The sequence below is a fragment of the Macaca fascicularis genome, chromosome 12, assembly GCF_037993035.2.
Source record: "Macaca fascicularis isolate 582-1 chromosome 12, T2T-MFA8v1.1".
NCBI lineage: Eukaryota > Metazoa > Chordata > Mammalia > Primates > Cercopithecidae > Macaca > Macaca fascicularis.
The window spans coordinates 61,570,267-61,583,981 of NC_088386.1; the positions used below are offsets into that span (position 1 = coordinate 61,570,267).

The window sequence follows — 13,715 nt, forward strand, 5'->3', positions numbered from 1 at the left end:
CTAATCATAATTAGTATTCTCAGAAATTAATGAACTACATCAGTTTTAAAGGTGATATTTTGTCTTGGTAATACCTTGCATTTTCACTTGTTTAAAGTTTATTTTTACATAAGTAACTTAGAAAGACATTCCATTACAAAACTTCTTCAAAAATCTTTACACTAATTTATGGCTTCTGCCATGATACCTGGCCCCAAGGGGCCAATCAATGAATATTTACCAAATACACACAGCAATAAATTTACTTCATTTGTATTCATTTGTAGGTAATATACGTGACTAAATGACAAATCTTATGTATCTAATTCTCTAAATAAGGAATTTACCAAAACTTTGCATTCAATCAAGGTTACAATTTATTTAGTTAGGAAGAGGCTAGTATCGGACAATTCCACATATACTGGACACTATTTTTGTAAACTTTTCTTTTTAAAAATGTATTAATTGTATCATATTTAATACACTTCTTACATTATTTGATATGTGCTGTAATTAGTCTTTTTATAGAGTGCTATACTGATCTTCATTAAATAATTAAAACAGAACTTTGAAAATAAAGGTAGTATTGTTACAAACTACAAAATTTTCTATAAAATTATTTTCTTAAAATGTTTCAAAAATGAAACTTAAAAACTTCCACCAGAAAGCTGATGTGTAATAAGTGTAATAGAAAAAAAAACAAACCTCAGGAAGTTTTAAAGGGTTAAATTACATTTAGATTTAAATTATAGTGTAAAAAATTCTGAAATTGAAATATAATGTAACTTCTAATGCTTGAAACCTCAATATTAGAAACTTCCTCCCTTATTGATGTGATAAAGCAATTCCTTTGAGATTTCTCTCAATTGGCTCATTTCACAGGAACATTGTTAAGTTTTTCAAATAGCCTTAGCTTTGCCTTTGTTCAGGATCAAGGAGATATAATGCATGCATGATTCTTAGCTCAATCACACCTTCCACAAGAAACCTTCATAGTCTTGCTGGGTTAGTATCTTTTTGGGGTAAAACAATACGAAGTCAGGATAATTTTGCTATAGCTTTCTAAAGCTGAAATTTTGCCAAGTTGATAATGGAAAACATGATGCTTAACTTTAACACATCTTGAAGTCAGTCACTTGTTTTCAGTAAATGCAGTATTAATCATTGGGCATACAAATTCTATAAAGGGCTGTTTGGGCTTGCCGTAAATCTAGTTTATATTCTAGGAAAACTTTCACTGCTACATAAAGTAGACTTGTCTTTCCCTATACTCTGCACACCTTACTCCCTAAAATGAAGTCATAATCCAGATAATCTACTATTTAAATCTATTCTTTAAAAAGTTTGAGTAGATCAAAGAGAATTTTTTTTTTTTTTTTTAAACAGAGTCTCGCTCTGTCGCCCAGGCTGGAGTGCAGTGGCGCGATCAAGGCTCACTGCAAGCTCCGCCTCCCGGGTTCACGCCATTCTCCTGCCTCAGCCTCCCAAGAATTTTTTTTTAAATGACTATAGCACCCAACGGCATCACTGTTTTTATTGAGTGCCTTTAATACTGTACAAGTTTGGGGCCAAAAGTTTGGGGCCAAGAAACTAACTCAGTGGCACAAAATCAACAAGCGATGGTCCCGGGATACAAACTTGAGTCCGCTGATTCACAACATAAAGGATTTAAGTAACATACCTTTTAAGTTCCCTATTTCACTACTTTCCCTACAAACTGCTGATGTGTTGTTTTTTCTTTAGCTTTCTCAGATAACTAGAGAACTACCATAGATTCCATCCCCCAATGCTATTTTAAATCAGAATTAAATTAGCCCATGTCTTCCAGAAATGACACTGTCATTGAGTATATGCATTTAGTGGTTATTATAGTCTGTCAACATAACATAGTGGTCTGAGACTCACTATTTTAGAATTTGTATATAAAGAAGACAAGCTACCTTGAACAGAGACAAAAATATGAATGATACCTACATCAACAATTAAGAAGTCCAGCCAACACCAGGCATTGGTGAAATATGTTTGATAGCCATATGCCACCCATTTTAGAAGCATTTCCAGAATGAAAATGTAAGTGAAAACCTTGTCAGCATATTCCAACATTGTCTTAATCGTCTTTCGCTGATCAATATATATATCTTCAAATGCCTATAAAGAAAATGTTACACATTAGCTTTCAAAAATGATTATACTCTATAAGCTATTTTAAAAACCTAATCATATATGCATATGACATTTCATTGGAATAGGAGGGCAGAGAAACAATAGTTACGGTTACATTTTTTTCCTCTCAAAGCTCTTTTACTTATTTCATCAGGGGAAAGACTATTGGTAGAAGAAAAAGAAAAGTATGATTCCAGTGAATTAAGTTCTTGATGTTGTATCCTGATGTGGCCATTGCAACTTGAAGTTATGTATTCCTTTTGTTTCATTTATTTTGCTTCCTCCTATTTTTTTTTTTTTTTTTTTTTTGCTATAGAAAGGAGGTTGAAGAAATAATGAAAACTTGTGTTTTTGTAAAGCAGAAATAGTGATTGATCTTCACAGTTTCCAATTTTACTAAATAGTTGAGTTCATCCGCTTCTTTTTTGTTGTTTGTTTTTTTAATAGTTTATGTTTCTCAACAGACATACAGCGTGACAATGATTAAATGAAATTGCTTTTCATTTAGATTCTAATATATATTCTTCTGTTATGAACATCTTGATGTTTCACTTCTAAGTATGCATTGCTTTCAACAGTGAAATACTTCTAAAGTAGCATGTAGAAAATATTTCTTTCTTCAGAAAAATTACAGGTAAATATATGTCTGTGTTAGAATTATAAACTGAAGTTAAAGAAACTTGTACTATTGTTGCATTTTAATCAGGCAAACTCTTGTTTCTCTTTCTCTCTCTTTTTCTATCTATGGCTTAAGTATTTCCTTTGTGTCAGTGTTTCTCTAAAATTCTATCTGTATATTTATATTTTTATAAATAATTTTCATATAAAAATAAATTGATTCTGATGAAGTGAACACCTTCTTATAAAGATAAACCTGGGGGGCGGAGCAAGATGGCCGAATAGGAGCAGCTCCAGTCTCCAACTCCCAGCGCCAGCGACACAGAAGACCGGTGATTTCTGCATTTTCAACTGAGGTACTGGGTTCATCTCACTGGGGAGTGCCGGACGATCGGTGCTGGTCAGCTGCTGCAGCCCGACCAGCGACAGCTGAAGCAGGGCGAGGCATTGCCTCAGCTGGGAAGCGCAAGGGGGAAGGGAGTCCCTTTTCCTAGCCAGGGGAACTGAGACACACAACACCTGGAAAATCGGGTAACTCCCACCCCAATACTGTGCTTTAAGCAAACAGGCACACCAGGAGATCATATCCCACACCTGGCCGGGAGGGTCCCACACCCACTGAGCCTCCCTCATTGCTAGCGCAGCAGTCTGTGATCTACCGGCAAGGCAGCAGCGAGGCTGGGGGAGGGGCGCCCGCCATTGCTGAGGCTTAAGTAGGTAAACAAAGCTGCTGGGAAGCTCGAACTGGGTGGAGCTCACAGCAGCTCAAGGAAACCTGCCTGTCTCTGTAGACTCCACCTCTGGGGACAGGGCACAGTAAACTAAACAAACGCAGCAGACACCTCTGCAGACGCAAACGACTCTGTCTGACAGCTTTGAAGAGAGCAGTGGATCTCCCAACACGGAGGTTGAGATCTGAGAAGGGACAGACTCCCTGCTCAAGTGGGTCCCTGACCCCTGAGTAGCCTAACTGGGAGACATCCCCCACTAGGGGCAGTCTGACACCCCACACCTCACAGGGAGGAGTACACCCCGGAGAGGAAGCTTCCAAAGCAAGAATCAGACAGGTACACTCGCTGTTCAGAAATATTCTATCTTCTGCAGCCTCTGCTGCTGATACCCAGGCAAACAGGGTCTGGAGTGGACCTCAAGCAATCTCCAACAGACCTACAGCTGAGGGTCCTGACTGTTAGAAGGAAAACTATCAAACAGGAAGGACACCTACACCAAAACCCCATCAGTACATCACCATCATCAAAGACCAGAGGCAGATAAAACCACAAAGATGGGGAAAAAGCAGGGCAGAAAAGCTGGAAATTCAAAAAATAAGAGCGCATCTCCCCCGGCAAAGGAGCGCAGCTCATTGCCAGCAACGGATCAAAGCTGGACGGAGAATGACTTTGACGAGATGAGAGAAGAAGGCTTCAGTCCATCAAATTTCTCAGAGCTAAAGGAGGAATTACGTACCCAGCGCAAAGAAACTAAAAATCTTGAAAAAAAAGTGGAAGAATTGATGGCTAGAGTAATTAATGCAGAGAAAGTCCTAAACGAAATGAAAGAGATGAAAACCATGACACGAGAAATATGTGACAAATGCACAAGCTTCAGTAACAGACTCGATCAACTGGAAGAAAGAGTATCAGCGATTGAGGATCAAATGAATGAAATGAAGCGAGAAGAGAAACCAAAAGAAAAAAGAAGAAAAAGAAATGAACAAAGCCTGCAAGAAGTATGGGATTATGTAAAAAGACCAAATCTACGTCTGATTGGGGTGCCTGAAAGTGAGGGGGAAAATGGAACCAAGTTGGAAAACACTCTTCAGGATATCATCCAGGAGAACTTCCCCAACCTAGTAGGGCAGGCCAACATTCAAATCCAGGAAATACAGAGAACGCCACAAAGATACTCCTCGAGAAGAGCAACTCCAAGACACATAATTGCCAGATTCACCAAAGTTGAAATGAAGGAAAAAATCTTAAGGGCAGCCAGAGAGAAAGGTCGGGTTACCCACAAAGGGAAGCCCATCAGACTAACAGCAGATCTCTCAGCAGAAACTCTCCAAGCCAGAAGAGAGTGGGGGCCAATATTCAACATTCTTAAAGAAAAGAATTTTAAACCCAGAATTTCATATCCAGCCAAACTAAGTTTCATAAGTGAAGGAGAAATAAAATCTTTTACAGATAAGCAAATGCTTAGAGATTTTGTCACCACTAGACCTGCCTTACAAGAGACCCTGAAGGAAGCACTAAACATGGAAAGGAACAACCGGTACCAGCCATTGCAAAAACATGCCAAAATATAAAGACCATTGAGGCTAGGAAGAAACTGCATCAACTAACGAGCAAAATAACCAGTTAATATCATAATGGCAGGATCAAGTTCACACATAACAATATTAACCTTAAATGTAAATGGACTAAATGCTCCAATTAAAAGACACAGACTGGCAAACTGGATAAAGAGTCAAGACCCATCAGTCTGCTGTATTCAGGAGACCCATCTCACACGCAGAGACATACATAGGCTCAAAATAAAGGGATGGAGGAAGATTTACCAAGCAAATGGAGAACAAAAAAAAGCAGGGGTTGCAATCCTAGTCTCTGATAAAACAGACTTTAAACTATCAAAGATCAAAAGAGACAAAGAAGGCCATTACATAATGGTAAAGGGATCAATTCAACAGGAAGAGCTAACTATCCTAAATATATATGCACCCAATACAGGAGCACCCAGATTCATAAAGCAAGTCCTTAGAGACTTACAAAGAGACTTAGACTCCCATACAATAATAATGGGAGACTTCAACACTCCACTGTCAACATTAGACAGATCAACGAGACAGAAAGTTAACAAGGATATCCAGGAATTGAACTCATCTCTGCAGCAAGCAGACCTAATAGACATCTATAGAACTCTCCACCCCAAATCAACAGAATATACATTCTTCTCAGCACCACATCATACTTACTCCAAAATTGACCACGTAATTGGAAGTAAAGCACTCCTCAGCAAATGTACAAGAACAGAAATTATAACAAACTGTCTCTCAGACCACAGTGCAATCAAACTAGAACTCAAGACTAAGAAACTCAATCAAAACCGCTCAACTACATGGAAACTGAACAACCTGCTCCTGAATGACTACTGGGTACATAACGAAATGAAGGCAGAAATAAAGATGTTCTTTGAAACCAATGAGAACAAAGATACAACATACCAGAATCTCTGGGACACATTTAAAGCAGTGTGTAGAGGGAAATTTATAGCACTAAATGCCCACAAGAGAAAGCAGGAAAGATCTAAAATTGACACTCTAACATCGCAATTAAAAGAACTAGAGAAGCAAGAGCAAACACATTCAAAAGCTAGCAGAAGGCAAGAAATAACTAAGATCAGAGCAGAACTGAAGGAGATAGAGACACAAAAAACCCTCCAAAAAATCAATGAATCCAGGAGTTGGTTTTTTGAAAAGATCAACAAAATTGACAGCCCACTAGCCAGACTAATAAAGAAGAAAAGAGAGAAGAATCAAATCGACGCAATTAAAAATGATCAAGGGGATATCACCACCGACCCCACAGAAATACAAACTACCATCAGAGAATACTATAAACACCTCTATGCAAATAAACTGGAAAATCTAGAAGAAATGGATAATTTCCTGGACACTTACACTCTTCCAAGACTAAACCAGGAAGAAGTTGAATCCCTGAATAGACCAATAGCAGGCTCTGAAATTGAGGCAACAATTAATAGCCTACCAACCAAAAAAAGTCCAGGACCAGATGGATTCACAGCTGAATTCTACCTGAGGTACAAGGAGGAGTTGGTACCATTCCTTCTGAAACTATTCCAATCAATAGAAAAATAGGGAATCCTCCCTAACTCATTTTATGAGGCCAACATCATCCTGATACCAAAGCCTGGCAGAGACACAACAAAAAAAGAGAATTTTAGACCAATATCTCTGATGAACATCGATGCAAAAATCCTCAATAAAATACTGGCAAACCGGATTCAGCAACACATCAAAAAGCTTATCCACCATGATCAAGTGGGCTTCATCCCTGGGATGCAAGGCTGGTTCAACATTCGCAAATCAATAAACATAATCCAGCATATAAACAGAACCAAAGACAAGAACCACATGATTATCTCAATTGATGCAGAAAAGGCTTTTGACAAAATTCAACAGCCCTTCATGCTAAAAACGCTCAATAAATTCGGTATTGATGGAACGTACCTCAAAATAATAAGAGCTATTTATGACAAACCCACAGCCAATATCATACTGAATGGGCAAAAACTGGAAAAATTCCCTTTGAAAACTGGCACAAGACAGGGATGCCCTCTCTCACCACTCCTATTCAACATAGTGTTGGAAGTTCTGGCTAGGGCAATCAGGCAAGAGAAAGAAATCAAGGGTATTCAGTTAGGAAAAGAAGAAGTCAAATTGTCCCTGTTTGCAGATGACATGATTGTATATTTAGAAAACCCCATTGTCTCAGCCCAAAATCTCCTTAAGCTGATAAGCAACTTCAGCAAAGTCTCAGGATACAAAATTAATGTGCAAAAATCACAAGCATTCTTATACACCAGTAACAGACAAACAGAGAACCAAATCAGGAATGAACTTCCATTCACAATTGCTTCAAAGAGAATCAAATACCTAGGAATCCAACTTACAAGGGATGTAAAGAACCTCTTCAAGGAGAACTACAAACCACTGCTCAGTGAAATAAAAGAGGACACAAACAAATGGAAGAACATACCATGCTCATGGATAGGAAGAATCAATATCGTGAAAATGGCCATACTGCCCAAGGTAATTTATAGATTCAATGCCATCCCCATCAAGCTACCAATGAGTTTCTTCACAGAATTGGAAAAAACTGCTTTAAAGTTCATATGGAACCAAAAAAGAGCCCGCATCTCCAAGACAATCCTAAGTCAAAAGGACAAAGCTGGAGGCATCACGCTACCTGACTTCAAACTATACTACAAGGCTACAGTAACCAAAACAGCATGGTACTGGTACCAAAACAGAGATATAGACCAATGGAACAGAACAGAGTCCTCAGAAATAATACCACACATCTACAGCCATCTGATCTTTGACAAACCTGAGAGAAACAAGAAATGGGGAAAGGATTCCCTATTTAATAAATGGTGCTGGGAAAATTGGCTAGCCATAAGTAGAAAGCTGAAACTGGATCCTTTCCTTACTCCTTATACGAAAATTAATTCAAGATGGATTAGAGACTTAAATGTTAGACCTAATACCATAATAATCCTAGAGGAAAACCTAGGTAGTACCATTCAGGACATAGGCATGGGCAAAGACTTCATGTCTAAAACACCAAAAGCAATGGCAGCAAAAGCCAAAATTGACAAATGGGATCTAATTAAACTAAAGAGCTTCTGCACAGCAAAAGAAACTACCATCAGAGTGAACAGGCAACCTACAGAATGGGAGAAAATTTTTGCAATCTACTCATCTGACAAAGGGCTAATATCCAGAACCTACAAAGAACTCAAACAAATTTACAAGAAAAAAACAAACAACCCCATCAAAAAGTGGGTAAAGGATATGAACAGACATTTCTCAAAAGAAGACATTCATACAGCCAACAGACACATGAAAAAATGCTCATCATCACTGGCCATCAGAGAAATGCAAATCAAAACCACAATGAGATACCATCTCACACCAGTTAGAATGGCAATCATTAAAAAGTCAGGAAACAACAGGTGCTGGAGAGGATGTGGAGAAATAGGAACACTTTTACACTATTGGTGGGATTGTAAACTAGTTCAACCATTATGGAAAACAGTATGGCGATTCCTCAAGGATCTAGAACTAGATGTACCATATGACCCAGCCATCCCATTACTGGGTATATACCCAAAGGATTATAAATTATGCTGCTATAAAGACACATGCACACGTATGTTTATTGCAGCACTATTCACAATAGCAAAGACTTGGAATCAACCCAAATGTCCATCAGTGACAGATTGGATTAAGAAAATGTGGCACATATACACCATGGAATACTATGCAGCCATAAAAAAGGATGAGTTTGTGTCCTTTGTAGGGACTTGGATGCAGCTGGAATCCATAATTCTTAGCAAACTATCACAAGAACAGAAAACCAAACACCGCATGTTCTCACTCATAGGTGGGAACTGAACAATGAGATCACTCGGACTCAGGAAGGGGAACATCACACACCGGGGCCTATCATGGGGAGGGGGGAGGGGGGAAGGATTGCATTGGGAGTTATACCTGATGTAAATGATGAGTTGATGGGTGCAGCACAGCAACATGGCACAAGTATACATATGTAACAAACCTGCACGTTATGCACATGTACCCTACAACTTAAAGTATAATAATAATAAATAAATTTAAAAAAAATAAAAAATAAAAAAATAATAAAAATAAAAATAAAGATAAACCCATCCTTAAATGAATCTCTTAGGCATGCTGCCCAGTATTTATTGTTACCAACTTTCATTATTTCCTGAGTAGCACAAAAATAGTGAGCACACAGTTGGAAAAAGACAGAGAGTGGTCCCTAAGGACTTACTACTGTCCATCAGAGATAATAATAATAAATACCATTTAGAAACAAAATTCATCAAAACTCAGAGAATATATATTCCCATCCCAGGGCTTCCAATAACTCTTTTCTTATTACACAATGAGTAATCAAATATTCACATCCTTTGGTGTTAATGAATAAGCTGAAGGGCTACACTTTCTGGACTATTTAGTAATAAGCAAAAATTAATGATTAGCTTCTTAAAATTGTATTTACATACATAGTAAAAGTAAATCCAGAAATGTAGAGTTATAGAGTAAATCTATAGTCTAGAGGATACAAGGTAGGATAATTAAAAATGCATGCATTGGATACTAAGACAATGAAACAGAAAGGATGAATACGTCATCAGTATTAGAATGTTCTAAAGATTAGTGCCGTATCACCTTTTCTTAATATTCACTCACCAGAGCACCGCTACTAAGGAGAATCATGAAAACAATGAAGGTCTCAAACCAGTTATGTTCAACTATTCGGAAACACGTCCTTCTCAGGTTCCACCATTGTTTTCCTCTGCCTTCTTCCACATTGATTTGACAACACTTGAATCTTTGTACACAGCCTGCAGAAATAGTGTTCAAATAAAAGTAGATAAAATATCTCTGCTTCCATAATATCCTTTAGCAATGTCCTTGTCTTATCTTTTTATTACTATGCTCATCTCTGTCTTGCTAGGGTAGCTCTCTAAGCCTAGAGTAGTAAGAGCACATTCATCAGCTGTGTGAAGTTGTGGAAATCATTCAGCCTCTTTAAATGGTTCCCTAGTGAACAGTATTTGCTTTGTCTGCCTCACAGTGTTATTGTACAAGAAAAACTTTGTAAATTACAAATAAATGTGAAGTAGCTTTTCCTTGTACCATATCATCCTGTTGCACTCTGTTGAAGTCATTCTAGAGAAGAACTTTAAAGTGGACATTAAAAATGATAAGCAGAAAACTTCCCCCCTTTTTTAAAGGATAGAGAGTAAAAATGTAGATCTCTTCCAACAATCCTGCATTTCTAGCCATTCAGGATGTTTTTGTTATGTGCCTAGAAGGGCTTATGTAATTTGCAAAATTAATTTAGTTCACTAAAATGTAATTTGTATGGTTTGGCTTTGACTTGTCATTGCCTTCCTCACACATTGCTTTCACTTAGTCTAAATGAAATCAACAGGTACTTCTGAGTACTGTTGTAAACACAAAGGTACACTTAGCTACACACACAAAAAGGCACAGAACATGTACCTTACTCCCAAGAACCTTACCAAAAAAATCTGGTTTTCAAAAAAGAAAAAAAAGAGATATAAATACAGGATCCCTGCTCCAAGGTAAAAAAAGGAGGGAAAGATGTGTTTGAAGAAGAAGGAGAAAGGGAATGAATGGAGAAAAGGAGGAAGAAAAGAAGGGAAGGAGGAAAGAAGGAACTAAGGAATGAAGGAATGGAGGAAAAGAAGAGAAAGAAGACAGTAAAGCAACATATAACAGTTCAAAAAGAGAAAGAGTTTTCATAGGATAATATATGTTATCAGGTAAATTAAATGGAAATACTTGTTACAGCCATTCAGAGGAACAAGCTGCTCTTCCACCATGGTCAGACGAGGGTAGTTTTGAAGAGGACATTAAGTGATATGCATGATTTGTATAGGGAATAGAAGAAGACTGAAGGTATACTAGGCCTATGAAAAAAATAACATCAAATATAAAGCATGCATATTTCCAAACCTCAAATTCCAGGGACATCAGACCACAGGAAATATTAGTTGTAGGAAAAACATATCTCTTCTATCTATTGCCCATACTGCACCAGACTTAACTTGTGACGGGTTAGGTATTGAGTTTCAAGGGCCGTATTTATTCCTCACTTCATCCAACAATCATTGGAAACTGATGTTTTCATTAAAGAAACACAATTTAGCACTAGCAATCCATTTAGTTTTAGCAGTCAGAAAGTTACCTTTAAGGCAAATTCTGTGTAGGATCATTTTCACTAGTGTTTTAAAGATGCTAACTTACTGTGAAATCACCATTTAATTTAAAAACATAAGCTAGAAGTTTTGATGACATTAAAATATTTTTCCTCCATGTTCTTAATCTCTTCCACGTATTGGGCAGATATAATCAAAGCACAACACTAGATTTTTAAGTTTTTTTGTCTATCAACATATTAGAGGTAATTGAATTATATCTATTACAAAGTGCCGTTTTATTATATGTGATTTATTTTAGGTGACCAACAGCTAAACAAGCTGCACTCCAAATGAAAGATTAATATTGGGATTCTTTTCTTTACCTTCAGTGAAACAGGCTTCTGGTTCAAGGGTTTCTTCAGGTTCCACTACGGGCTGTTCTTCTGCAGGTGCGCCGATGTCCACAGTGCTACCTTCTGAGGAGCTACTGCTTTCATTCAGTTTCTGTAAGTGACATGGACGTAGAAAGTAAAGTCCTTTCATTTTGACTGCCAATAAAGGATTATTACTATAAATTTGTTTTTTTATTCTTCTTGAGGTAGAGATATTTTTAGAGAAAAAGAGAGATTGAATAAGAGGAGGAAATCAGAAAATCATTGTCTATGTTAACTCTTTTACCATAATTCACAATGTAAGCATGAAATCAGATTGCTGTGTTATGAGGTTACAAAAGGCCATCAGCCACATGTACTGAGCAAAACACTGCCCTGTGGATTAGAGAAGCAGGGGACAGAGGGAAGAGAAGAGGGAGGAGGAGAAAGGGAAAAGGAACAGGAGAGTAAGGGAAAAGGAGCAGGAGAGAAAGAGAAAACTTGCCTTAGAAGATAATAATGTCGTTAGGTTATTCAGCAGTTTAATGTTTGACTTTACATATTTCTTTAACAATGTCTTACCTATGTGTGAAAATACCACCTGTTGTTTTCACTCATGTTACTGAGATTCATGGTTAAGGCGTTCAGGGTTATTTACTATAAATGTACTCATTTGGAGAGAAATTGTTATAAAATATGTTAAAAATTACATCAATAAACAACCTTAGAGATATTAGATAGACATCTTCAATTTCTGGCCAATATTTTAGAGCCTGAAGTGTTGTAAAATGAGATAAACAGTGTGTGGGAAAATTCGGTTTCCTCTGACAAATCATGTTTATGTTAATATGCCATGTGAAGCTGAAAGAACAAAATCTAGTTAAACAACAACAACAATAACAATATCCTTCATATTTTGACAATAGTGATAGGATACTCATTTCTCTTTCTATGGTTCTCAGAAGACAAAGATGGCAGAGATAATAGAAAACAATAACTTACACATTAAGATAGGAAAAACTCATGAACTCTCTTTCTGAAGACCAGCAAACTGGCTTATAAGTTTTTGGCAAGTGTAATTAATTCATTAATTTATTCAACTAATTTTTTTTGAACACCAACAATATGCTACAAGCTGAGTATTCACTGATAACTGAAATATCTGTAATCCTTATTGGAGTATCAAATCTAGTACAGTTTTTTCCAGACTTTAGGCTTGTGTAGACCCTCCAATAGGCATTCAAGCGCACACGATGACAAGCCATTCAACCCGTTATCACAATATTGTAAATAGTAAAAATTAAGCACAATATTACAATTGTTAATAAGAATTTCACATACATAGAAGAGTGTTGATATTTCAGAAAGAGTTTCACCAAAATATTTGCATTTGCTTGAAGAAGTATAGCTTATATGTCTAGGTCCATATTTAGTTGCCTTCTTTCCTTTCCTTTTCATTTCTTAAAATAGAAAAACTTAACTGACAGCTACAGAAAATTAGGACCTATAATGGTATATAACTCTGTCATAGTTCTGAGAAGTCAGGTTGAAGATGGCCTTTGAAATTACAAAAATATTTCTCACTGAAGACTAATTTCAACATTCTAACACATATTAAATAGACTTGCATACTATACTAAGAAGCTGAAAAGTTGATTGTTCAACATGAAAGCCAGTAGCAAATAGATTATAATCTACTTTTGGGTTGCATTTAGCTTTGACTATATTTATGTTCTGTTCTAGCATTTGCACTGAATTAAAAATGTATCCAGGAATAAGTCATTGGTTTCTTCCTCTGACAAAGAAAGAAAATCACCTAATGGCAGGCATTAGTCACATTCTCAGTCAAACTACTCATAACATCCCATAGTCTTCTGAAGAAATTCTTAGGTCTTATCCTCAACATTACACAGATTCATCATTTGGCCGTAAAGTGATACGCCTAGGCTGAGACTTGTCACTTCAACAAGTGCCTTCATATTTTAAAAATGACCTTGATTGGCACTCTCCGGGCCATAATAAAATTCATTACATATTTTATAAAAACCATGTGAACAACATTTCATCACTCATTGTTCTTCACTGTAG

General features: G+C 36.9%; 1 protein-coding gene across 8 annotated transcripts in view; it reads right to left on the reverse strand.

Moving 5' to 3' along the window:
• Positions 1–13,715, reverse strand: part of SCN1A (sodium voltage-gated channel alpha subunit 1) — a 143,065-nt gene that overhangs the window by 21,154 nt on the left and 108,196 nt on the right. For all 8 annotated transcript variants that reach the window (XR_012421179.1, XR_012421178.1, XM_074009381.1 and 5 more), the window contains exons 20-22: positions 11,640–11,760; positions 9,776–9,930; positions 1,954–2,127 (exon numbers count right to left, since the gene is read on the reverse strand). Coding sequence is in view for 6 of the 8 variants with exons in the window: in XM_074009381.1 (XP_073865482.1) it covers positions 1,954–2,127; positions 9,776–9,930; positions 11,640–11,760 (450 nt within the window). In the remaining 2 variants the exon portion in view is untranslated. The remainder of the gene's footprint in view (positions 1–1,953; positions 2,128–9,775; positions 9,931–11,639; positions 11,761–13,715) is intronic.